The 26,026-nt window shown below is 36.3% G+C and overlaps 3 protein-coding genes across 7 annotated transcripts; 1 reads left to right on the top strand and 2 right to left on the bottom strand.

The window, feature by feature from the left end:
• Positions 1 to 483: 483 nt before the first annotated feature.
• Positions 484 to 12,771, bottom strand: LOC120213246 (mRNA-decapping enzyme subunit 2-like). 2 transcript variants are annotated; one of them, XM_039211404.1, is made up of 9 exons: positions 12,751 to 12,771; positions 6,155 to 6,252; positions 4,980 to 5,131; positions 4,378 to 4,505; positions 3,799 to 3,894; positions 3,037 to 3,189; positions 2,570 to 2,673; positions 2,415 to 2,482; positions 484 to 883 (listed from the first exon to the last, which is right to left on the bottom strand). In XM_039211404.1, the coding sequence occupies exons 2-9, from the start codon at positions 6,232 to 6,234 to the stop codon at positions 699 to 701; spliced, it is 966 nt and encodes a 321-aa protein (XP_039067335.1). In that variant the 5' UTR covers positions 6,235 to 6,252; positions 12,751 to 12,771; the 3' UTR covers positions 484 to 698. The 2 variants fall into 2 exon arrangements, with proteins under 2 accessions (XP_039067335.1, XP_039067334.1); XM_039211403.1 differs by lacking the exon at positions 12,751 to 12,771 and having other exon boundaries at positions 6,155 to 6,510.
• On the top strand, positions 7,551 to 10,112 carry LOC120213248. Its single transcript, XM_039211405.1, has 3 exons — positions 7,551 to 7,903; positions 8,167 to 8,563; positions 9,780 to 10,112. Exons 1-3 carry the CDS (start codon positions 7,750 to 7,752, stop codon positions 10,066 to 10,068), a joined length of 840 nt encoding a protein of 279 aa, XP_039067336.1. The 5' UTR covers positions 7,551 to 7,749; the 3' UTR covers positions 10,069 to 10,112.
• On the bottom strand, positions 10,641 to 25,618 carry LOC120213245 (phosphoglucomutase-like). Of its 4 annotated transcripts, none has more exons than XM_039211401.1 (18): positions 25,554 to 25,618; positions 25,472 to 25,514; positions 24,281 to 24,351; positions 23,623 to 23,806; positions 23,122 to 23,174; positions 22,785 to 22,873; positions 22,317 to 22,547; positions 22,090 to 22,154; positions 12,792 to 12,852; positions 12,578 to 12,695; positions 12,413 to 12,494; positions 12,210 to 12,282; positions 12,069 to 12,130; positions 11,605 to 11,700; positions 11,326 to 11,480; positions 11,150 to 11,246; positions 10,994 to 11,071; positions 10,641 to 10,908 (listed from the first exon to the last, which is right to left on the bottom strand). In XM_039211401.1, the coding sequence occupies exons 2-18, from the start codon at positions 25,472 to 25,474 to the stop codon at positions 10,798 to 10,800; spliced, it is 1,629 nt and encodes a 542-aa protein (XP_039067332.1). In that variant the 5' UTR covers positions 25,475 to 25,514; positions 25,554 to 25,618; the 3' UTR covers positions 10,641 to 10,797. The 4 variants fall into 4 exon arrangements, with proteins under 4 accessions (XP_039067332.1, XP_039067331.1, XP_039067330.1 ...); XM_039211400.1 differs by adding an exon at positions 24,627 to 24,858 and having other exon boundaries at positions 24,281 to 24,347; positions 25,472 to 25,598; XM_039211399.1 differs by adding an exon at positions 24,627 to 24,854 and having other exon boundaries at positions 24,281 to 24,347; positions 25,468 to 25,597.
• Positions 25,619 to 26,026: the final 408 nt, after the last annotated feature.

Genomic DNA, 26,026 nt, shown 5'->3' with positions numbered 1-26,026 from the left:
TAAACTATAAAATTTATATTTCGATTACTTAGGTTATGAATTTTATTTTAATTTTTATTTAAACTTGAAATAAAGTCAAGATTTTCACCGTAATTGAGACAAGTTCTTTTTTAACTTAGACGATCAGATCCAACCCTAATCCTAAGTTACCATCATCGCAGTCGCACACAGCCGCTATCAACTTCAAGCATTGTTAACTATCACGGTACCAGCAAAATACTCGAGTATTTGTTATACAAAATATATTCAAACATGAAAATAAAAACTCGTTCTTCGCAAAAAAAAAAAAAAAAACACATTCGAATCGACAAAATACTCATGCCTGACACAACCAGAATAACAGAAGCACCCAATCAACCAAGTCTACAAAGAAGATAAAATACAACATTAAGATATAACAAGAATCAACAAAGTGAGTGATGGAGCTGTTAGCCACATACTAAGGTTACTGTAGTATTAGTATTTCACCAATCACCACTTTTCGACTTACAGAGCAATTAACAAGACCCGCATGCATTGCCACCAAAGGTTCTTTCTCTATACACAATTTACATGTCAAACGAACCCAGACATGACACAAGAATTTACAACCGATTAGGACGACGATGCTGTGTTTTACAACTGATGACGTTCTAGCAACCCAAAAGTCCCAGCTATGCCAACATTAAGGATGTCATGCTAACAACTTGATCTGATCTTCAGGAAGAAAAGCTACCTTCCAATGCTCTTAATATTGCGGCAGTATCAAATTTAAAGTCCCTGAAGCTCTTTCCAGGACCGGTGTCAGGCGGCTTAGCTTCAGATGGAAGCTTATTGGATTGGCTCTCTACAATCATTGTGTTACTTCCTACGGAAGTGTTCTTTGCTTTCCAAATAGAGACTCCTTAACAATTTGAAAAGCAACCCATCAGAAAACAAACAATAAAACATCTCCATAGTACCCGAATCTTGAGAGAACATATCGTGTTAACAATTACCCATTCAAAATGCAAAATTATGGATGATTCATCAAAATATAATCTGAAATCTAAACTAATGAGAGAAGGCCATTGAGACTTTCTCCCGTCGAACATCAAAGGTAGATTAAGATAAAGCCAGAATGTGAAATCACAGAAGTTGAGTTAATTAATGACAGAGTTAAGTAACTAAAACACAAACCAAACAAAAATATTTAAGGCTCAAATCAAGCTCCTATATGTGTTTTTAGATTGCTTGGTTAAAAAATCTTAAATAATATGATATTTTGATTCAGGTGTTGAGCAATTGTCTAGTGGGATGGTGCAAAGAATTTATCAAAATCGGTCATCTCGCTAGACAAATGCATGCAAAGGGCCTCACTGGCTTCTCCTTAATGAGAGCTGCTGGTAATGCAGTATTAATGATTTTCGAAGACTCTGCTTTATTGAGAAGTGTTGAGAACGATAAATCAAAGACTCTCGCAGAGTGGTTCTCCATAGTCGAAGCTTGGTCAGAGAGTTTGGTAATGGAGTGTCGCCGAGTATGGTTAGTTTGCGAGGGTGTTCCGTTTCACGTATGGAATTGGGATACTTTCAAGAACATTGCTGATTGTTGGGGTCAGTTACTAGCAATCGATGAAAGCTGTCAGTCACCATCATCCTTTGATCGGGCAAAAATTCAAGTCATCGCAAAGGCTGGTGCGAGAATTGATGCGACGTTGGAATTGAAGGTTGGTGACAACTCCTTCAAGATCATGGTGCATGAGATAGAGCCTTCATTCAAGCCAAACTCTTGGACTCCTGAAGAAGACGAATCTCATTAGATCTTGTCTCTCTAATTGTGTTTTGATTTAGTTTATATGGTTGCAGGTGTTGCGTCCCTTTTGTATTATGTTCTGTTGCGTTGTTTTAATTCTATTGCTGGAGGTGTATTTAGAAATAAGGTGATTCGATTGTGACTTTGGATGAGGTTTTATGAGCTTAAGGTGTTTGTTGTAATGGTGAATATCACCATAGGAGGATATTCCGTGTTATCTTTTGTATTGGGTATTATTATTATAAACTTTGAGGTACTATTTTCTTCCTTCCAATGTTCGTTAACATACTTCTTAGTATGTGAACGAATACGAAGGGAGTTTTTAATGAGACCTCCAACTTCTATCAAAAACAAATATGATATTTTGATCAGATTAAACAAACCCACAGGTCACGGAAAAAAGAGAGAAAAGAAAAATAATTAACAAATCCAATACGACACTATTGCCACTGGCTTGGGAGTAGATATGATCATATCTAAATTTTCGCTAATTACCCATAATCCCTCTAGTAACAAAAGCACTGTTGGAGATCAAAAGAATAGATTTTATTGTTTTACTTTCTTGAACTACCTTTGTCATTTATAAGGTTCACATGATGCCTAATACTAATTCTCTTTCAAAATTAAGGAAAGGGAAAAACCTTTTAGTGGCAAATCTGGTCTTGGAGGTAGTGGGGACGGATGCTTTGAAATCCATGACTTCAGAGATCTGCATAAAGACATCATATATGAGCAATTTACCCAACAATGTAAAAACATTTGAAAATTAATCATAATGTAAAAACAAAATACTCACGCTAAGAAGGGTGCCACCATATAAAGCTTTAGGCCAGTGATCCCACGAGATATTACTTCATTAGTTGCTGGCTGAAGATCATCAAGCCGGTGCCAAGCAATTTCCTGCAACAATGCCAAGCTGGCTGTCAACATTTTTACTTATTAAGAGATGCAAATGCAATGTCTCAGATATCCTCTTAATCACTTGGCAGTTTCCTAAAGGTCTCCTTTAATTTTTGTCATTTCCATGAGGCAGTGAAAGACCCAGTAATGAGAGGTAATGCAAATGTCCTGTGTTTATTGTTGACAGGTACTAATCATTATAAACAGTGCAAACGGGGAGTTTCTTGACAATTGATCATTCTAAACACCAGTTAATTGGATATATCTTCTGAAGTTGAGGAAAATAGCAACTACATACAGAAGGGTTGCTTAAAATTAGACTTCTATCAGGGCATTGATCTTATCAACAAAAGAAACACATACACTGATCTCCTTTTTTGTAAGTGGGGCAAAGGCTGTATCATCCTTTACACCAGCAATAATATATAGCCGCACCCTCTGCTGGCCAAATATTACTTCGATGTGTTCATCTTTGTTTAGGAGAGCTGAAACATCAAAGCCTGTTTCTTCTAAGACCTGTATTTTCATTGAATGTACATCAACAATCATAGATAGAGAAAGAAAAGAGATGTAAAAGAAGTCAATGACTAATTAGTAGTTATCTGGATTCTCTTATCACCAGAAACTCGATACATCTTATTAGTAGAGTAACATCAACTCTTTAGTTCTCTAAACAATAAGGGAAGCATGCAATGAATAAATTACAGTTCATAATTTACATATCCATTGGCTCCATGCCAAATGAAGTTCAATGACAGGTTTAATAGAGAGATTGTAAACCTTGCTCCAGCTTTTACTATTGAGAGGTGAATGAACAGACAAAAAAGCTAGTTAATAAAATAATGTACATTCCACGTTTCTTCTGCAGCTACATAATTTACAACTAGAGAGCAATATCATTCTGAAGCAACCGTTAAATCTATAGCCATCGGCATTACCTAGTAGAGTCTAATATTACTCTCTGAAGAGCTCATACAACATAGGATAGATCATCTTGTGTGCAAAAGGTTAAACTTCTATCAAAATAAATACTTTTCCAATCTGATTCTTTAGGAGTCAGTTTCGATCCGTACACAAAAAAATTAGTTAATAATAATAAAATCAAATCCATGTGAATAAGCTTACTTCTCGAATGGCACATGCATGGTCCTCCTCGTCTTTGTTCTTCTTTCCACGTGGGAAGCTCCAGCTTGTCCCTTTCCATCCCTTCACTAGGATGCACTATTAAATGCAGAAAAAAAAAACACAAGTAAAACAATCTTAGAATGAAAGTTCACTAATTGACATCAACAAATATGACAATCCTAGAAAATGTAATACAACTTGAACTCAATTGCAAAGAATAGCTTTCCTTGAGTTCAATCAATTAGAAAACAATATTTGAATGAAAAACCCAAGAAATACAGATGCACTAACAGAAAAATCTCTGATAAATTATCAAAAGATTGGAATTTTTTGGAAAGAGTGAAGAAGAGGAATTGAGAGAAACAGAGAGAGAGAGAGAACAGGAAACTTCTGCTCTTTAGCACAAATACATGAATGTATTTCCCTGATGTGTATTAAGAGTGTTAAAGTTGAGCACCATGAAGTCAACTTGTTAAACTGGATAAAAAAGGGGGCATAAAAGTGGCATTTACTAAAAGAAACAAAACTAGAGAGGTCAAAGGACTTTTTGTTTTAATATAGCAAAAGGAAGAGACTTACCCGTTCATATGTTTCATCCAAAATAATTGCCCCAGTTACAGGAACTCGAACCTTATAATCAGTGAAATCTTTAAAGATATCATCTACATGAGCAACGTAAGGCCTTAAAACATCGCAGTTGTTAAACACTGGAACAAGTTAAGGAAATAGAGTCCTTTTTTTCCCCGGAGAAGTAAGGAAATAGAGAATATAGACAGCAGAGAAATAAAAAACAGACCATGCTAATAGCATGGTATAACAAAAGGAAGTCGGAAACTGCCATAAAGATAGTCTTCCAAGAGTAAAATAAGATGTCATCATGTCAAGTAAAAAAATCTAGACTTATGTTACATTTAATAGCATAAACTCTAACCTTCAACTTGGAGCTTATTAGTATAAGCTCAGCCTCAAACTACCTGTTACAAAATCCTAATGGTAAAGATTAGATGAGATAGAAGTCAAGATATTTGTAATCATAACATAAACTAGGGGAGTATACCAACCCAAATTTTTGCCTGTGTGAGCTCAAAAAAATATTATGTGGAACCCACGCTTTTAAGTGGTGGATGTCTAGTCCTAGCAACACATTATACAACAAAAAAGTGTCATCAGATATAGGATACATAGAGAAGTGAACTCCTTCAGACTCAGTGACTTCAGCGATGGATTTTTTTCCACTGTGTTGTCTTCATAGAACCAGTGCGCATACTCCACAAGGAAGAGAATTCTCTCAAATGACTGCTGATCCTCTTTCGGCACATTTAAAACAAACCGACTGCGCAACAATTATTAGCACTAAGCTTTAGATAAAAGCAGAAGGGGAAAAGAGTAAAACAGAAAGGATCGAGAGAGAAAAAGAAATTACTTCCCTAATCATGGTAGTGATTTTAATGTCATGATGATACTCATGGAAATAAAAAAAAGCATGGGAGTAAAATCATACAAACAAACTATCAGCCAATAATTGGATCATACCAGTGAAACATAAGAAATAAATTTGCTATAAAGAAAATCAATTTCCTTGGCGTTTTGCTGGTTTGATGAGAATAAATCCAGTGAAAAACTAGTACACAACTTGTCAAAGAATAATTAGTAGGAAAAATTCTATTGTGTTATACTTGGACAGATGATTTACCTATAACACAATCTAACATCTAAACATTCTTGAGCTTAAACCTTAAACTTAACTGGTTAACCCAGCATAAAGGCTACAGCTGCTTGGAAAAAAAACGAATTATTTTGACTCAACCTTCTCTTACTTACTCAAAGTCTATATTCTAAAGAACGCACACAACAGATCTTTCATCCTAGTACATAGTTCAGGAGATATGAACCGAATCCATAGATCGCTGTAGTTCCACAAATTTATTCATCTTTTTTAAAAATCAACGATTTTGTATATAGCTAGAATGACCCTCGATTAGCAACTATTAATTTGTTAAGATAATACAATGTGCTTGACAGATAATGCAAAGGACCATGCTTCCAAATCACATTATTTTTCAAAGTGCTAGAGCACTTCAATTAAGAATTCATGATACCAAAATGTGCAATAAAACTAGGTTTAGTTTGCATAATAAGTTCATTCCCTACCACTAATCACAGTAAGAACCTTCAATACAGACAGTTCTAAACAAGGAACATAAAAATCATGTGCTAATAAACCTAACTTTAACAATTAAACAGCTTAATCCAGCTACTTCTTCTATAACCAAAAAATCCTAAGCTACTCAAAATAAACCAAAAAGACAACGATCACGGAATTTAAACACCAAATTCTCTGAAAAAAAAGTGAAACCTGCAAAGATCGTCAAGGAGCTCTTGAGGAGGAAGACCGTTCTTTAATGGCGCGCTCGAAGACCGATGGAGACCATACATGGCTCTTTCCTAGTTTGGGAAAGGAAAAGAAAAGGGAGAAAAAAACTACCAAAACCCTAACCCTAACTACTTTTTAGAGAAATATCCAGAAGATACTAGAAGAAGGTTCAAATATTACTGTAGCTTTCTTGGTTTACTAAGGTTATCGGAGAATGGAGATGGAAAAGGTAGAAAGAGAGGTCCCGCCGGCCGCTGGGATCTCTCAAGGGGATGGAAAGTGGTGACCCGAAAATAAACCGTTTCTCCGCCTGCCTATCTGGAAAATGAGTGACCTTTCCGTGGACTTCGGGTATTTATATGACCCGATTTGGAGGTTGATGAACCGGGTTTGAATTACGAGTTGGATATTATTATTATATATGCGCCAAAATTAACCTCAAACTTTTATCAAAATGGTTATTTTGATCTTCATATTTTCTTTAGTATTTTTGGTTCAACATTTTATTTTAGAATAAAAAATTTCATAACGTTTAATTAAATAATTATTTTAACTCTCATTCTTTAGAGTATTTTAACTTTTAATATTTTATTTTAAGGTAAAAAATCTTTATTTTTAAAGTGTTAATCACATGTTAATTAAATGATTACTTCTACAAAGGGCCTTTTTGTCCTAAAATAGAATATTGAGGGCCAACATACTTCAAAAAAATAATAAAGATTAAAATAACTATTTAATCAAATGTTAGAAGTTTTTTTGACATTATACATATTATATAATAGAGTCACTTATATTATTAATTTATTAAATTGATGTCATCAAAAATTTTAGCCACTTATATTATTAATTTATTAAATTTTGGTATATATATTATTGATTGTTACATTTCTGTCATCAAATAATTAACTTATATTAGTTTGATGGCATCAAATATGACATGTTAATTAAAAGACGTTCGTTTTTAATATGATTCTTAATTTTAGATAAAATATTAGTTTGATATTGAATTTTAAAATAAATATTATTTTAATCTTTAAATTTTAAATAAAATATCAATTTAATCATTAAATTCGATCAAAATCTCTCATCTTTAACCAACACTTATCACTATCATTATTGATCGGCACTGGCCATCATCGAATTAAATGCAAACAAATATTGGAAAAAAGTACAAATTTTACTTAATTTAATATTTTCATTTGATTCCATTTAATTCGGTCAAATATATATAATTTACCGAAAAGAAAAAGAAACAGGTTCAAATTATTTTTCAAAAAGAATTTTTTTTTATCGTAGTCTTTAACGATGATTATGGTCAGGGTTTTGTTGTTGTTGTTTAACGATGATTATGAAGAAGGAGAGGCTAACCAAACCACACAAAAGTAAACGAAATATGTGTCCAAAGATTGCTTAATTATTACCTCTGCTTACTACTTTTGTCTGTTAGTTAACAAAATCTATTGCTTCCTTCGTAATTCTTACCCTTCGATTCAACAATCAAACAATCACCGGAGAGATTAGAAGACAGCGAGAGACAAGTGAGAGGTGAAACAGAGACAGCCCAAAGTCTCCTAGAAATGCGGAGCTTAACCTTGGGCACCTCACTCACCGTGTCCTCATCATCTTCCTTCAAATCCCCTCTTTCAATCAAGCAGCCGCCACCCTTTTCTCCTCCTCCTCCTCCTCCTCCTCCTCCCAGGGTTTCTCATGACTCATCAGTTCCCAAATTTGGTAAAGATTCTGTCTTTAATGGGTGTTTTTTTAAAGAATTTCTTTGATGTTTTTTCAATACAAAAAATGGGGTTTTGGTGTTTGTCAACATGTGGATTTGTTTGTGCATGGATTTGTTGGATTTGGGTGTTTTGTTGTTTTTGCATTGACTTTGCCAATTGCTTGATTATATGTCTTGTTGGCGATGAAATTGGTATGATTAGAGGCTATATTTGTTGGAAATGTTGATGTTGTTCATTGTTTGTTTGGTTATTTGTGTGCAGGAGCATGTAGAGCTACTCAATTCATCGACCTCTTCCCGATCGTGTCTCCCGAGATTGTTGTTCGGGAGGCACGGTTAGAGGACTGCTGGGAAGTGGCCGAGACTCACTGCAGCTCGTTCTTTCCCGAGTATTCCTTCCCGTTGGATTTCGTGCTACGAGTTGATAGACTGGTGGCAATGCTGTCCGGATTCTCGATTCCGACTGGTTGCAGGAGAACATGTTTGGTTGCTGTCATCGGTGGTTCGGTTGACGACACGTTTTTTATTGGAGCTGACGATTTCAAAGTCGGAGGTTTCAATGGGAAATTTAGTCTTAACAAAGGTTATGTGACTGGTATATTAACCGTCGATACTGTTGCTGATTTTCTTCCTCGAAAAGGACCACTTCGACTGAGAAGGTGATTTTAATTATTTGATACTTGACTATACTAGTTTAATGCCATTTAATGCTTCGACATGCCGGTTGAAATTTACTCGAAGAAACTTCTTTTATTAACCGTTAACTACTTATTCTGCAAGATGTCAATGTCCTAAACTTTTTTATTTTATGTTTGCATAAATGCAGCTCATCAAATTTACCATAGCCGTCTAGTCACCCCTTAATGTTATCAATAAACAACACTTATGGTCTTCAGAATCTGTTAACAATTCCGAAATGCTGTAGTTCGATTACAGTTAAGGCTTTTAACTGATTATGGTTGAGTACTTATGATCCGTGTGTTCTAGTTCAAAATAACTATTCTGAAGCTGTATAAATGGCTTTCAGGACCATTAGTTTACTATTTTCGCTGACCTAGTTTGATTAACTGAAACCTCTGTCTGCCCGTTCAAGCTGAAATGCTGGAAAGGAAAAAAGCACAGAGGTTTTCTCCGTTGTAATCATTCAAGATCTCGTAACCAATGAGAGTCCAAGTGAATACTACCAGAAGCTGGATATGTTCCAAAGCTTCTACATAGATTATCAAATTACGTTGTTGTTTTGTGCTATATATTTTTCATTTTGTTACGGACTATTTCTTCCATACCCTAGAGGATGAACAATGTCTTAAAAATTTGGAAATATTTCCGGCATCCCTTATCTTTAGGGTATGAATAAGCAATAGTTGGTAAGGATGCCTAGTGTCAGTGTCTTAAAAAAGAAATTTCTGGCACAAGGCGGAACGTTCGTTATTAAAGAACAGTTCTACGTGACAGATATTTTTGGCTGTTAAAACCTTTGAGGATACCAGTAGCTCAGTTAAATCTCTTTCTCCTTCAATGTTATCTAGTGAAAATAACCGGTTTTTCTGGCTAGGACACATTGAGGTGAGAATGCATGAAATTTTGACGAGAAAAATAACGATTATCAAATAGAGAAGAATGGAATAAGTTATCAATTCACAGTTCTCAACTTGAGGCATCATATATCCGTGTTCTATAGATGCTAGGGTTCTGGTTTTAGGCAGGTATAGTAGATTAGATATTTAGATCTGCTGTAAATGTTGTCGTGCATTGAACATTGGTCGGTATTTCGTTACTTTTTGTTCTTGATTGAAGTTAACTCTTTACATGCAGAAAGTATTTTACTTGTTAATCTCGTCATTAATAAATGATACCCGAGAATCTTTATGGTAGGACTGGAATTGCATACATATCAAATGTTGCCGTTCGGGAGAGATTCCGTCGGCAGGGAATAGCTAAAAGGCTCATAGCTAAAGCAGAAGCTCAAGCAAGGAGCTGGGGCTGTCGTGCCGTTGCTTTGCATTGCGATTTGAACAACCCCAGCTCCACAAAACTTTACAAAGACCAGGGTTTCAAATGCATTAGGGTGCCAGAAGGAGCAAACTGGCCTAAGCCGAAGACCGCACCGGACATGAAGTTCAACTTCATGATTAAGCTTCTTAACAACTTTACCACTGCATAGAATTTGTGTACAAACATAGCAGTATCATCGAAGAACTCGTCGAAGATGCAAATATGTAGGATAAATGAAATCAGTTTGTATATAGTTTAAACCTGCCGGATTCGTTTCAAATATTTGTAGTTACTGTATTTATTTTGTAATGTTAATGTTTCAAGTCGGTTTTGTATCGACAAAATGGACATTGTGTATCCTTATTCAGCCATTGATCTATACAAAGCTGATGATATAGATGTTTGCAATCAGGAAGAAACCTACAATGTGATTTAGTTTCATCGAGCTGCTTTGTCTTCGCTGTCTTGTTCGGGTACCAGATAGCTCATTAATTCGAAGTCGAGGTCTTGGTAGAAATTCTTGTGAAAACAAAGCATTAGCATATCATAATCACTTCAAGTATCGCAATTCACAACCCATAAAGCTATGTTTACTCAAGTTAAGGTGAATATCAGATACAAATATATTCAAGATTTTCGTATATTTGAATAGAAGTATTCGATATTTCGAGAAAAATAATCGAAATATAGGTATAAAGCCATGGATTTGATGATATGATTGGATCTCTATTATTAGGGACCTGGAAAATTGCCTATAAACTTGAACAAGTTCTTAGCTGTTTAAGGTCACTACTCAAAAAAGAAATACAAAGAAACTTCCTCAACCTCAAAACTACCATTATTACAGTAGGAAGTCCAGCTCATTATTGCAACAAAATAACTCAAAAGCTGATAGATTTCAGTGGGGTTGGACAAATTTGTCTAAAGCAGACGTGTCCAAAGCTTGAAATTCCTTCACAGCAGAAGCTACTTCGAGCCCTAGTTTCACAGCGTCTTCGTGGCTTGGCGCCTATGACACGTTCATATTATTATCAAATCCATGAATACCAGTGCTTGTAACTACTTACGAAGTTTGTTGGATACTATTTTCATACCTCGATGTTAAGAGGAAGGACAGGATCGTGTAGCGAAAGCCTCAGAAGAAACCATCCTCCGAATCCCGAAACTCGAACCTGTGTTCAGAAGCAAGATAGTGAAACCGGTAAGATGGTGAAAAATTACAAAGTCGATGTGTATCTATCAGACTTTACCCCTTCATAGTTCACTGGGGCTTTCTGAAGCTTGGGGTTCGAAGCAATGGAGTTTTCCAAGTGCTGCAGCACTGCTTCCCCATATTCCCGGAAGGATCTGCAAGTTTCTAACTGTAAGCGACTTTAACAGAAACCCATGGGGCATCAAATGATCAGAGCAATATAGTGCACCATACCTTCCTTTAATATCGGGATGACTCTGATTAATCTTTAGTCTCAGCTCCACGGCAATAGCCGGTTCCTCCAGACCCTCAACCAGATCGGTTAAAACTTTGCTTCCATCACCTCTACCGGAAGCCTTTGCTGAAGCAAGTTTATTTAGGAGTTTGACCTGTACTCAACAGAAGGTCAAATGACATCGTATGTGCATTTAAGTTAATGTTTTTGTTGAAATATACGGGCCAACCTAATATGCAAGAATAGGCTTATCCCCAAAATAAAATCAAATGGCTTACCATCAAGTATGCTCCATCATCAAGCCAGTGATTCTCTTTGAGAGCTCCATGGCCACTGGTTTCTATAGCTAGATGTGATTCTTCTCCAACAGAGTTCTGTCAGCAATTATTTTACATTAGTATGGATAACAAACTGAAAGTTTAACAAGATGATCAACCATGGTGTATGCAGGTGACAATGAATGATCTTCAGTACCGAATGATGAAAAATGGACCAAGAATCATCAATGACTATATTAGCATGCAGATGAGTTTTTGCTCATTCCTATATGAGCTAATATCGATCTGTTGATTGAAGTCCATCTACCTTGTAAATGGCAATGGACTAATGCTCGGCGCTAGTGCTTGGGTGAGATGATTAGTATTACGTTGTTGATATCCCATTTTCTTGTTTAGATAGCACTCCAAGGCGGAACTATAACTGATATAAATATCAGAAACTAAGACAAAAATATAAAACTTACCAAACGAATCGCCTCATCAATGACATTCTTATAGCCTCTTTTGAATCTATGGTGCTTTCCCCCTAAAAGAAATTCAGACTATGAGTCTTCTCTAGAAGAAACAAAGCAATTAGATGCATGTAAGTTTGGTTTTTATGATACCAAGTTTCTTCTCAATGAATGACGTAAGCCCATCTGAAGTCACACTGTCCGTAACAATAGTTGTTCCTGGATGCTGAATGGAACAAAATGAAGAGATTAAATGTGAGAGGAAAACCGGAATTGAAAAAAGAAAATTTAAAGAAACTTCCATTTGTTTATAGAGGGGGTATAGAAACTGTACATAGAGTCGGGAAAAAACTTACTTCCTCGAGAACAATGGCAGACATTAAAGCAATCAAGCGATTTCGATTGAGTTCATGACCGGTGGAATCCACAGCAGCAGACCTTTTAAGACAATGCTCATCAGAGAGGATAAAGAAAAGGAGTTGAAGAAGATAAAATTGATGTATAGGTAGTCAAGCTATTACCTATCTACATCTGTATCAAAGATGATTCCCAAGTCGGCCTTGTTGCTAAGAACTGCCTCGGTAATAGCTTTCATTGCAGCCTTATCCTCAGGGTTCGGAATATGATTAGGAAACATACCTGATCCCACAACCACATATCTCCCAATAAAGTTAATAAGTAAACACACACACACAAAAAAAAAAGGGGGGGAAATTTTCCAAGACAAAACAGTACCATCTGGCTCCAAGAACTGACTGCCAGAAGTAATGGCACCAAGAGGCTCAAGTACTTTAGCCTGGGAAAATCATTTAGAATAGACCGTTTAGGACAAACCCCGTAAACAAACTGCCGTCACAATTTTATCAACAAAAAGAAGGAAATGCAGTTTGATGAACTTGTAACACCCCCAACCCATACCCGACCCGGATATGAGTCAGAGATACTACATTGACTTTAAAACACACTCTTAATAAATAATAGTAAAATATTGGGACTTGTATTAAGAAAATACAATAATATACATACTGTAATATAAGTTTACAAAAATATTCAGAGCATACACAACTTAACTCTTTAATTACATGCCAACTGCTATTTACATAACAAAATAACCTACTGATAAGTTGCTTCTGATCTGATGGTTGCAGGAGTAATACTGTCAAGCTGCTTCACCTGTCTCTTCTATTTTCCTCGGATCCTACGTGTGAAACACTCACACGCTAAGTCATCGACTTAGTGAGGCAACAATAATAAGGCAATGTATTGTAATGAATATGTCAGGATCATATGAGATGAGATGCAAACATGTAACTAATCAATGTAGTATACTTTAACAATATCCATACCTGTAAGCGTATGACTGTAACATTCATTATTCAGTATTAATAAGTTTATTGGCCCATGATAGCATATTGAGAACCTAAGGTATTTGAGTAATGTGAGGTTGTGCACTATGCTGTCACCACAGCTCGTATAAATGCACCGAAGTGCCCGTAGAATTGCACCGAAGTGCCCGTAGAATTGCACCGAAGTGCCCGTAGAATTTTGTCCATAAGGACCACGTAGAATCCTTTAAGAATCATATACATATACTATGGATCAAGTATGTGTCTTTCAAGACTTCACACAGGTTCCAAAGGATATACATATGTCCTAAAGAACCGAGTATACCCTCTACCCTTGGCATGCCAACTATACCTATAGTTCTCATCTACATAACATGGGCTTATACATTTCCCGTAGTTCATATCGCGTAGACATAGTATTTCCATACCTTTAACACATAGGCATATCATTTACATACTTTTATCACATAGTGCATAGAACTTTTCTGCATATTCATGTCATGTAATACATATAAGATGAATTCATGTCATGTAATACATTTAATACAAATTCATGTCATGTATCATAATATGGAATGTAATCATGTGTCAAATATGGAATCTAGACTTATCACAAGTCTAGAACTGAATATACTACTGTATTCATGTTATGCATATGCACTCACCTATACTTCTTTGCCTTTTCCTCGATCGATCCTACTTGTAGATTGTTCCCGAACTCGAGTAGGCTCGGTATCTACATAAACATAATTTTTTAAGATGATCATCAGACGTCTGTGTCTTAAAATTAAGCTTTAATAGCTTACTAATTAAAAGAATTAATAGCTTAGTCTTGCTTTCTTTTCTTCTTCTTCTTTTTCTCATGGGGGAATCGGTTCCCCCCCCTGGGGTATCGATTCCCCTTAAGCAATCTGGAATTCATATACGATGAGGGGGTATCGGTTCCCCCCCTGGGGGTACCGATTCCCCTCTAGCATTCTGGAAATCATATTCGTTGAAGGGGTATCGGTTCCCCTTGAATGGGTACCGATTCCCCTAACCCAGAAATCCTATTTTTAGCCCGAAAATCATCTAATTTCAACTCAAACATACATATTTCAATCCCTTTACTACTCTTAGCTCTCATACACTTACTTAAACTAATTATTATCCATTAAATACCTCTAAAACTTAGAAATCTAATTCTCCATGTAGCATTTAAGAATCCAACTCAAATTCCAATATGTTCTAATTTGAATTCTAACCCCTCATACTTCTTAATTAGCTTATTGACAAGTCAAAATTCTGATTCAAACATCAAAACCTCATCCATATCAAAATCTCATCTATAAACTCATTTTCCAAATCTATCTCTAAAACCCTAATCTTGTTGTTTTAATGTCATATAAGCTTTCCTTTAGCTTATATAACATCCAAGCTTTCATTTCCAATCATAAAACATCAAAGAAACTATCAAGTTCAGATTCTTACCTTAAATGCAAGCCCAACGTTGAGAGAAGGAAGAGAAAAATGAGGAAGAAGGGAGAAGAAATGGGAGGTTCTGGAATACACGTGTTCTCATATACCCCATAGCATTTTATTTAATTAAAAATTCCCCTTGCAAATGACCATTTGGTCCTCACCTTAATCTCATATTTACCAACCTTTATTTTTAAACTATATAATTGTTCTACTTTAATCACCAAATGTTGAAACTTTGCAAATTAATCACTAACCCGGCATGGAGGATGTTACAAATCTCTCCCCCTTAAGAAAATTCGTCCTCGAATTTTCATTGCACGAACAAATGAGGGTATTGATGTCGCATATCCTCTTCACGCTCCCACGTTGCTTCTTCTACTCTGTGATTCCTCCACAACACTTTGACCAAAGGAATGGTCTTGTTCCTCAATTGCTTAACTTCATGGGCTAAAATTTGAATCGGTTCTTCCTCATAAGTCAAGTCAGGACGAACCTCAATCTCTTCTGGTGTCACGATATGAGAAGGGTCAGATCTATATCTTCGAAGCATTGAAACGTGAAAAACATCATGTATCTTTTCCATCTCAGGGGGTAAAAATAGCTGATATGCTACAGGTCCTACTCTCTTTACAATCTCATATGGTCCAATAAACCGAGGACTCAATTTTCCTTTCCGACCAAATCTCAACACCTTCTTCCATGGAGACACTTTTAAAAACACCTTATCTCCAACTTGAAATTCAATTTCTTTCCTTTTAAGATCAGAATAGGACTTTTGCCGATCAGAGGCCACTTTGAGGTTATGCTGAATTCCTCGAACTTTCTGTTCTACATCTTGAATTAAATCCGGACCAAGAACACTTCGGTCTTTGAGTTCATACCAATTTAATGGAGTACGACACTTTCTTCCATATAATGCTTCATAGGGAGCCATCTTGATACTCGAATGATAACTATTGTTGTAAGCGAACTCTGCCAGCGGTAAATACTTTTCCCATGATCCTTTAAATTCCATTACGCACGCTCTCAACATGTCTTCCAATATCTGAATAGTTCTCTCTGATTGCCCATCAGTCTGAGGATGAAAAGCCGTACTAAAGTTTAAACGAGTCCCCAACGCTCCATGCAAAGATTTCCAGAATCTAGAAGTGAATCGAGGGTCCCGATCAGAGACTATGGAAACAGGTACTCCATGCAATCTAATAACTTCTCTAATATACAGCTCTGCATACTTTTCCATAGAGAAATCCGTTCTAACAGGGAGGAAATGCGCTGACTTAGTTAATCGATCAACAATTACCCAGATTGATTCTCTTTTGTTTGGAGTCAAGGGTAACCCCGAAACAAAATCCATCGTAACATTTTCCCACTTCCATTGAGGAATTAAAAGCGGTTGCAATAATCCTGATGGAACTTGATGTTCGGCTTTGACTTGTTGACATATCAAACATTTAGACACAAATTCTGTGATGCTTCGCTTCATCCCTGACCACCAAAATCGATCCTTCAAATCCATATACATCTTGGTTCCACCCGGGTGCATCGTTAACGGACTGCAATGAGCCTCTGTTAATATTTCTTTCTTCAAGTCTTCATTGTCAGGTATTACAATTCTTCCTTTACAATATATATTTCCATCTGACTTAATCTCAAAGTCTTTAATCTCTTGATTCTTTACTTGCTCAATTCTTTTCAAACACATTTCATCTTTACCTTGCAATTCTCTTATTCGTTCCAACCATGCTGGTTTAAGGGTTAATTCTGCACAAAGACCACCGTCTCCCGTTAAAGATAATCTTGCATCCATAGCTCGTAAAACTGCAAACGTCTTTCTACTCAGAGCATCTGCGACCACATTAGCCTTTCCGGGATGATAGTCAATTATCACATCGTAGTCCTTTAAGAACTCTACCCATCTACGTTGCCTCAAATTCAATTCTTTTGAGTCATCAGGTACTTCAGGCTCTTATGATCCGTATATAAGTAACAATGTTCCCCATAAAGATAATGACGCCAAATCCTGAGAGCGAATACTACCGCAGCCATTTCTAAATCATGTGTGGGGTAATTCCTTTCATGTGTTTTCAACTGTCTCGATGCGTACGCTACCACTTTTCCTTCTTGCATTAATACACACCCCAACCCGTTATGGGATGCGTCACTGTATACTACAAAATTCTTGCCAGATTCCGGTTGAACCAATATCGGAGTTTCCGTCAGAATTCTCTTTAAAGCTTCGAAACTTTCTTGACATTCGGAAGTCCAAACAAATGGTACGTTCTTTCTCATTAGCTTTGTTAGAGGCAGCACAATCATCGAAAAATTCTTAACGAATCTTCGATAGTAACCGGCAAGTCCCAGAAAACTCCGAACTTCAGACACATTCTTAGGAACTTCCCAATCCATTATAGCTTTAACTTTCTGAGGGTCTACTCTAATCCCAACTGCCGAGATCACATGCCCCAAGAAAATTACTTCCCTTAACCAGAACTCACATTTGGACAATTTGGCATACAACTTTTATCTTTTAAAATTTGCAAGACGATCCTCAGATGTGTGCTATGCTCTTCATGGGATTTCGAGTACACCAGTATGTCATCAATAAAGACAACAACAAACTGGTCCAAGTAGGGCTGAAAAATCCTGTTCATAAGATCCATGAAAGCAGCAGGTGCATTCGTTACTCCGAATGGCATTACTATGAATTCATAATGACCATATCTCGTTCTGAAAGCTGTCTTCGGAGTATCTTTCTCCTGGATCTTCAATTGATGATAACCCGAACGTAGATCGATCTTTGAAAATACCGAAGCTCCTTTTAGTTGATCAAACAAATCATCAATGCGCGGAAGGGGATACTTGTTCTTGATGGTCACCTTATTAAGCTGTCGATAGTCAATGCAAAGACGCATTGATCCATCCTTCTTTTTAACAAATAACACCGGAGCTCCCCAAGGCGATACACTTGGTTGGATAAATCCCTTCTCTAGCAATTCTTGTAATTGATGCTTTAACTCTTGCAATTCTTTCGGAGCCATTCGATAAGGTGCCATTGCAATCGGAGCTGTTCCCGGCATTATTTCTATTTGGAATTCTACCTCTCTATCCGGAGGTAATCCTGGCAATTCAGCAGGAAAAACATCAGGGAACTCTCGAACTATTGGAATTTCCTCTAACTTTTTCTCTTGAGCTCTTGAATCAATCACATTTGCCAGAAAACCCTGACATCCTTGTAGCAATAATTTCTTGGCAGACATCATTGATATTACATTTGCTAACGGATTAAACTTTTCACTGTTCACACTTATCTCTATTCCGTCTGGACTTTTCAGAGTTACCTTTTTCAATCTGCAACTAACATCTCCATAATACCGAAACAACCAATCCATTCCCAGAATCACTTCAAACTCGTCAAAGGGTAATTCCATCAGATTAGCAGGGAATTCAATTCCCTGAATCTTTATGGGACACCCCTTACAAACTTTATTCACCCGGGCACTCTGGCCTAACGGAGTTGTTACTATATTCTCATTACTCGTAGCTTCTAAGGGAATCCCCAACTCCTTTACTAACTTACTTGTAATATAAGAATAATTAGAACCCGGATCAATCAGTACCAATACCAATTTATCATACAACTGAAAAGTACCTGCTATAATATCAGGGTCATCACGGTCTTCACTTGTCTTTAGGTTGTATACTCGAGCAGTGGATCGAACTTCAGGTTGAGCAGAGAATTCAGACGGGTTCCTTCCTCTGCCTCTTCCTCGGCCTCTTTGTGAAAAAGAACCAGCTCTTCCAGATGGTGCCGGCTCCCCAACCATCAAGGGACAGTCCCGGACAAAATGTCCAGCATCCCCGCATCGAAAACAAGTCCCAGCTGCCATACGACACTCCCCATAATGATTTTTCCCGCAGTGCTCACAATGTTTCCTTTGACCTGGAGTAGATCTCCCAGCACCAGATTCTACTGACTGCGTCTGTCTAGGTCTTGCCTGACTTGCTCCCCTAGCAGACGATGCAACTGATTCTGATCTAGTTTGTGATCGAAATCCCGAGTCTCTTCCCCTTTTTGTTGGTGTTGAACCAGAATAAGTAGTCGTCCTCTTTGATGTCTGAACCCTTGAGTCCCCAAATCTTTCATTCTGAGCCCTTTCAAGAGCTTTTGCACGATTGATCACCTCCTGGAACGAGGACAAGTTTAATACTATCAACATTTCCTTAAGCCTAGGGCGCAAGCCCTCCACGAACCATTCACAAGCATCTTTCTCAGTAGGCACAAGCTCGGCTGCAAACCTGCTCAGCTTATTAAACTCACATTCGTACTCATACACAGAGCGGCTCATCTGCTTCAAACTCATAAATTCCTGCTTCATTTGGCGGATAAACTGATCCCCAATGTACTTGCTTTTAAATTCTTCTAAAAACAAAGACCAAGTCAACTGGTCGGTTGACATCCTCATGGTGACATTCGTCCACCATATCCTCGCCTGACCCCTTAGTAAAGACACAGCTCCATCTAATTTCTCCACTTCGGAACAGTGGAGACCATCTAACATGATTTTCAAATCATTCAACCAAAGATCCGCTGACACCGGACCTTCATCAGCTTCTCCCTTAAACTCGGGAGCTCCTAAACTTCTCAATTCTTTTGCTACATTAATTCGTGGAGTTAGTGGAGCAGGAGGTTGAAGACGCGTCAGAATAGCGTCTAACGTTCTGAAGAACGTATCTTGATCTTGCACAGGCACTCCTTGAGATGCCTGTTCTTCACCTTGCCTGGCCAGGGCAGGTGAATTACTGCTTTCAGCATGTCTATCTTCTCCCGCTTCACTTCGGGAGCTATTATGTCCGGACATCTAATAAGAATATACACATTGTTCTATTAGCAAAACAGCATACTCATACTATACCAGATCAGAAGTTATCACCATTTGTTGGCATGTATTCCATTTAAAGACTCCATAGACTCTGGTTTATGCCTAGAATCGGCTAAACCATAGCTCTGATACCATTAAATGTAACACCCCCAACCCATACCCGACCCGGATATGAGTCAGAGATACTACATTGACTTTAAAACACACTCTTAATAAATAATAGTAAAATATTGGGACTTGTATTAAGAAAATACAATAATATACATACTGTAATATAAGTTTACAAAAATATTCAGAGCATACACAACTTAACTCTTTAATTACATGCCAACTGCTATTTACATAACAAAATAACCTACTGATAAGTTGCTTCTGATCTGATGGTTGCAGGAGTAATACTGTCAAGCTGCTTCACCTGTCTCTTCTATTTTCCTCGGATCCTACGTGTGAAACACTCACACGCTAAGTCATCGACTTAGTGAGGCAACAATAATAAGGCAATGTATTGTAATGAATATGTCAGGATCATATGAGATGAGATGCAAACATGTAACTAATCAATGTAGTATACTTTAACAATATCCATACCTGTAAGCGTATGACTGTAACATTCATTATTCAGTATTAATAAGTTTATTGGCCCATGATAGCATATTGAGAACCTAAGGTATTTGAGTAATGTGAGGTTGTGCACTATGCTGTCACCACAGCTCGTATAAATGCACCGAAGTGCCCGTAGAATTGCACCGAAGTGCCCGTAGAATTGCACCGAAGTGCCCGTAGAATTTTGTCCATAAGGACCACGTAGAATCCTTTAAGAATCATATACATATACTATGGATCAAGTATGTGTCTTTCAAGACTTCACACAGGTTCCAAAGGATATACATATGTCCTAAAGAACCGAGTATACCCTCTACCCTTGGCATGCCAACTATACCTATAGTTCTCATCTACATAACATGGGCTTATACATTTCCCGTAGTTCATATCGCGTAGACATAGTATTTCCATACCTTTAACACATAGGCATATCATTTACATACTTTTATCACATAGTGCATAGAACTTTTCTGCATATTCATGTCATGTAATACATATAAGATGAATTCATGTCATGTAATACATTTAATACAAATTCATGTCATGTATCATAATATGGAATGTAATCATGTGTCAAAATATGGAATCTAGACTTATCACAAGTCTAGAACTGAATATACTACTGTATTCATGTTATGCATATGCACTCACCTATACTTCTTTGCCTTTTCCTCGATCGATCCTACTTGTAGATTGTTCCCGAACTCGAGTAGGCTCGGTATCTACATAAACATAATTTTTTTAAGATGATCATCAGACGTCTGTGTCTTGAAATTAAGCTTTAATAGCTTACTAATTAAAAGAATTAATAGCTTAGTCTTGCTTTCTTTTCTTTCTTCTTCTTTTTCTCATGGGGGAATCGGTTCCCCCCCCTGGGGTATCGATTCCCCTTAAGCAATCTGGAATTCATATACGATGAGGGGGTATCGGTTCCCCCCCTGGGGGTACCGATTCCCCTCTAGCATTCTGGAAATCATATTCGTTGAAGGGGTATCGGTTCCCCTTGAATGGGTACCGATTCCCCTAACCCAGAAATCCTATTTTTAGCCCGAAAATCATCTAATTTCAACTCAAACATACATATTTCAATCCCTTTACTACTCTTAGCTCTCATACACTTACTTAAACTAATTATTATCCATTAAATACCTCTAAAACTTAGAAATCTAATTCTCCATGTAGCATTTAAGAATCCAACTCAAATTCCAATATGTTCTAATTTGAATTCTAACCCCTCATACTTCTTAATTAGCTTATTGACAAGTCAAAATTCTGATTCAAACATCAAAACCTCATCCATATCAAAATCTCATCTATAAACTCATTTTCCAAATCTATCTCTAAAACCCTAATCTTGTTGTTTTAATGTCATATAAGCTTTCCTTTAGCTTATATAACATCCAAGCTTTCATTTCCAATCATAAAACATCAAAGAAACTATCAAGTTCAGATTCTTACCTTAAATGCAAGCCCAACGTTGAGAGAAGGAAGAGAAGAAAATGAGGAAGAAGGGAGAAGAAATGGGAGGTTCTGGAATACACGTGTTCTCATATACCCCATAGCATTTTATTTAATTAAAAATTCCCCTTGCAAATGACCATTTGGTCCTCACCTTAATCTCATATTTACCAACCTTTATTTTTAAACTATATAATTGTTCTACTTTAATCACCAAATGTTGAAACTTTGCAAATTAATCACTAACCCGGCATGGAGGATGTTACAGAACTCATGCGAACTTACTGAAAAAAAACCTCCTGCACCATTTCCTGCATCGACAATAATGTGGAATCCCTCCAGCGGCTTCTCTAATAGTTGATAACAAGTTGTGATAAATATACTTAAGCAACATTTGTGAAAGATCATAAACACCAAAGAAATATATGCAGCTCGGTTTATATTGCACTTCCCATGATGAAGAAAGAAAGAAAGATCGATAATTAATCATTTAAAATTTAGGAGGTTATTACCTATATTCCCAGAAGCCTTCCGGACTGCCTTCACAAGATCAGATGTATAGACAGTCATATAGTCAACCTTTTTGACCAATTCTGGAGCATTTTTTACCGAATAACCTTTGGATAGGAAATCACTGTATATCTTTGCAGCACGTTCCAAGATGTCTTTTATGTCACTTTTCCCTAGACCTCCGGCATTAGTGAAGAACTTGAACCCATTCCTGTTATAAGGAAGATGACTAGCTGTTCACAAGAGAATAGCTTATTAGGAAACAAATTAACTACGAAAAGGAAATCAATTTAATTGAAGATATTCCGGTTTCCATGACACTGTTCATCAAGTATAATGATAATGAGACTCTGTCGCTGAATCTTCGAGTATGTGAACTCTTACATTACATGTCGCATAGGTAAAAAAAACTTTTACATGTTCACGGATGCTAGCAGCTATCCACACAGAAGAATAGAGCCATAGGCTACCTGTTATCATAATAGCCCCATCAGCTGGACATAAAAATGCCTCATCTTCTGTAAGTGTACTATTGAACATTGCTGGTGTAGATGCTAAACTGAAAAAGGAAAAAGAACGTCACTTAGTTAACAGTATATTGATGTAGAAAACTTCTGTTCTCGATAATAATGCACGCTAACACTTTCAGTGACAGTACTTGAGAAACAACTCTAGTGACTGCTATCTTAGATAGTTCATATCTGAACTACCTGAATCTTAGACACAGTTTGAATTGTATGACCTTGAAATAGGTATTAATGTCATTGGATTTTCAGATTAACATGAAAATGGAATATCATAACTCACCCATATTGAACAACTTCAAGTCCTGCACTAGCAATGCCTCGGGAAACAGCATCCTGGAAAGCCAATTGTTCGATTTTCAGAAACCAAAAAAGGTTTATTCATAGGCAGGAAATATGCTATATCATTAATGATTCCAGTAACATATGTCAAAAAGAGCGTTCATACACTCCTGGTTTCTGAATATTTATAAAATCAAAATAGACAAAATTGTCATGGAAGAAAAACAGACAACCGGCATTAAGAAATGGAAACATCATCCCCAATGAAATCGAGAGTCTTCTTTCTTACCATTTTATACATAAAATTTGAAAATAACTACCAGCAACATATATGAAAGTTATGCCACAGAGTTCATGTCACAGATGATGATAGAAGTAACAATAAGAAGATCCAAGGACTAGAAAAATACTTCAAAAACAGAAAAAATGTAAAATCTAGGGATGAAAGGCGGATAAGGTACACACCAACACTTACATCTGAACACTAACATAAGGGAGATACCTGTAATTGTTGTGCAGATATACGAGAATCATGGCCAATGGAAACTCTCAACTTTTGAGATGCATCAGCCTTTTTCTTATCTAACAACCATGCAGCAAAAGCAGCAGCTATAGCCTCCGTAACTGGCTCAATAAGGCTTACTGGCTCTTCCTCAACACCAGAAACAGCCACACCTCGAATATCACTGTATGACCATCAGGGGAATGAATGAAGAAGCAATCTTTGATAGCCATAGATAAAAACTACGAGGAAACAAGTTAAAATCAAACAAAAGCAACAGTAAAACATTTTGGTTCCATTAAAATACTGTAGCCCTATCAACTAAAAAAACGGAGTATACATATGGTTGGCCTATGCTTGAGCTGCATTTTGTTAATTGCGTTCTTTTGGTGTTTAGATTCACCTTCGTAGAAATGTTATTTGTTCAATTAGCCTTATATCAATAGAATTCAAGGGCACAGAAAAATTAGTTAAAATCAATCAAATCAATAACACATAATTAATAGATTTGAAATGCAGTTAAGATTGGATAATCCAAGAAGACAGGAACGATAGCATATGTGGATTAATGGTTGAGGAACACTCAAGCTGAAATATCAATTAAGAAGGTTATAACTTATAAGTTTAAATGCAGGATGCAATGGGATAGATTTCTCACCTGCCATTTTGAAGCTTCAGAAAATCAACTTTGTCCAGAGATGGTATTGCAGTAGCAGATGAAGCCGCTGCAGTTCAAGTTCCCAATGTAAATAAAAGAATTCAGAAGATAGAAACTTTAAAATTTCAATGGACTATACAAAAGAAAAATTCAAAGATATAATGACATCCTATAAATAGATAGGAGTCTACCTTGATAACCAGAAAATGATACAATAAATGTAAAAGAAAAAGACAAGGTCGATCTTATGGATGATAGAAATTCAAAGAAAATTAGTGCTTTTTGTTTCATTTAACACACAAATTGTTGCATTTGATATGAACTGGATAGAGAGACTCGAACAGACCACTGCAGTAAAAGGTTCCTCGGTTAACAAAACCACTCTGGTATTTCGGTAAGTTGTGGCGCACTTGCATGGAGGAGATGCTAGTCCATGCTAGCTTCCCTCCATGAAAAGGAGGCAAGGTGCGCGTATAAGGGGCACAACTGTCCCTTTGATATCGGGTCTCGAACTGCCTACTCTGTTGGTAGAATTGTGCAATAAAAACATTTTGAACAACCTTCCCTGACATTGCTGCATAAAATTTGCAATTTTATCAGATTTTGAGATGGATAAAAACTCTTAATTAATAGTTGAGTGTCATCTAAATCATTTCTTCAACTCCATTAAAACCGATAATTTTCACCTCCCTTGTTCCTTGAACTGGCTTTAGCATTCAGCTAACCTCAACATTAACTATTATTATTCCGTTCTTTTTTCGACCTGATTCACTTAAAAGTTTATATATTTTTTACATTCCCTCGAATAATTTGGGGTGGAAATTTTGGCGACCTCTAAGTAAGTATTTTAACAAATAATACAAACCAGTTATCACTATTAAATATATGTAACTATTAAACAAATCAGAAGTAAGAGTTCATTCATAATTCATAAATAATCATTTAAACTAAAAAAAAATCGATAATTTAATCTAATCCAAATTCAAAAACACAGTAACATCAATTTAATGAAAACAAATGTGAGGTATAAGCCATAAACTAAAATAGGTTCATCCATATTTACTCAAATAACAAGATGACATAAAATTCTCATAATAAAAACAAATCATAAGATATGTAATTAACAAAAAAAAAACTTTTGTATTAAAATAAAAGAAAAATGAATAAAAAGTTTTAATATTTTTTACCTTTCATTTGAAGAGATGGAAAGTTTGATCATAAAGATAGATTGAATGCGGCTGTAAAAAAGAGGAAGTGATAGAGAAAAACGAAAATAAACAAAAATCGGAAAGTTGAGGAAGACAGAGTTGGTGACCTCAGAAGCTGCCAGATGCCGGCTAAATTTTATACTAAACTGTAGGGTAAAGTACCTATATAGACATTAAACTATAGTATCGACTCTATTTTAACCATCGAATTAATATTTTTTTCAATTAGGCCATTCAACCATTAAATTACCAATTGTTGTTTATGGAAGAAAAAAGACAATAACAAATATTAGATTACACCCTAGGAGATAAACACAAAATATAAACAAATTACTTAAGACAATACAACAGACTCAAATTCGAAAAATAATTAGTTAAATTCTATCATAAAAGAGTAAAAATCAACAGTTATATTGACCGCATCTTTCAATCTACATAAATGTTCATAGTTTCTTCGAACATTTAAACACAAACTTATAAAAAAAATTCACGAAACCAAAAAAATATTTGAGTATGAATCTAAGGGACGACTATGACT

This window comes from Hibiscus syriacus, unplaced genomic scaffold (assembly GCF_006381635.1).
Source record: "Hibiscus syriacus cultivar Baekdansim isolate YM2019G1 unplaced genomic scaffold, ASM638163v2 tig00110020_pilon, whole genome shotgun sequence".
In the NCBI taxonomy this organism is placed as follows: domain Eukaryota; kingdom Viridiplantae; phylum Streptophyta; class Magnoliopsida; order Malvales; family Malvaceae; genus Hibiscus; species Hibiscus syriacus.
This window is presented reverse-complemented; position numbering and strand designations above follow the sequence as displayed.

Coding starts and splice junctions, on each gene's coding strand:
- LOC120213246 (XM_039211404.1), bottom strand. CDS start 6,234: ATGTATGGTCTCCATCGGTCTTCGAGCGCGCCATTAAAGAACGGTCTT. Junction 5,132..6,154: donor CTCCTTGACGATCTTTGCAG/GTTTCACTTTTT, acceptor ATTGTTGCGCAG/TCGGTTTGTTTTAAATGTGC. Junction 884..2,414: donor ACCAGATTTGCCACTAAAAG/GTTTTTCCCTTT, acceptor CAAATTGTTAAG/GAGTCTCTATTTGGAAAGCA.
- LOC120213248 (XM_039211405.1), top strand. CDS start 7,750: ATGCGGAGCTTAACCTTGGGCACCTCACTCACCGTGTCCTCATCATCT. Junction 7,904..8,166: donor CTCATCAGTTCCCAAATTTG/GTAAAGATTCTG, acceptor ATTTGTGTGCAG/GAGCATGTAGAGCTACTCAA. Junction 8,564..9,779: donor GGACCACTTCGACTGAGAAG/GTGATTTTAATT, acceptor TCTTTATGGTAG/GACTGGAATTGCATACATAT.
- LOC120213245 (XM_039211400.1), bottom strand. Junction 22,874..23,121: donor CTTGAAGTTGTTCAATATGG/GTGAGTTATGAT, acceptor TTCCTTTTTCAG/TTTAGCATCTACACCAGCAA. Junction 12,853..22,089: donor GTGCAGGAGGTTTTTTTTCA/GTAAGTTCGCAT, acceptor TGATTTTCCCAG/GCTAAAGTACTTGAGCCTCT.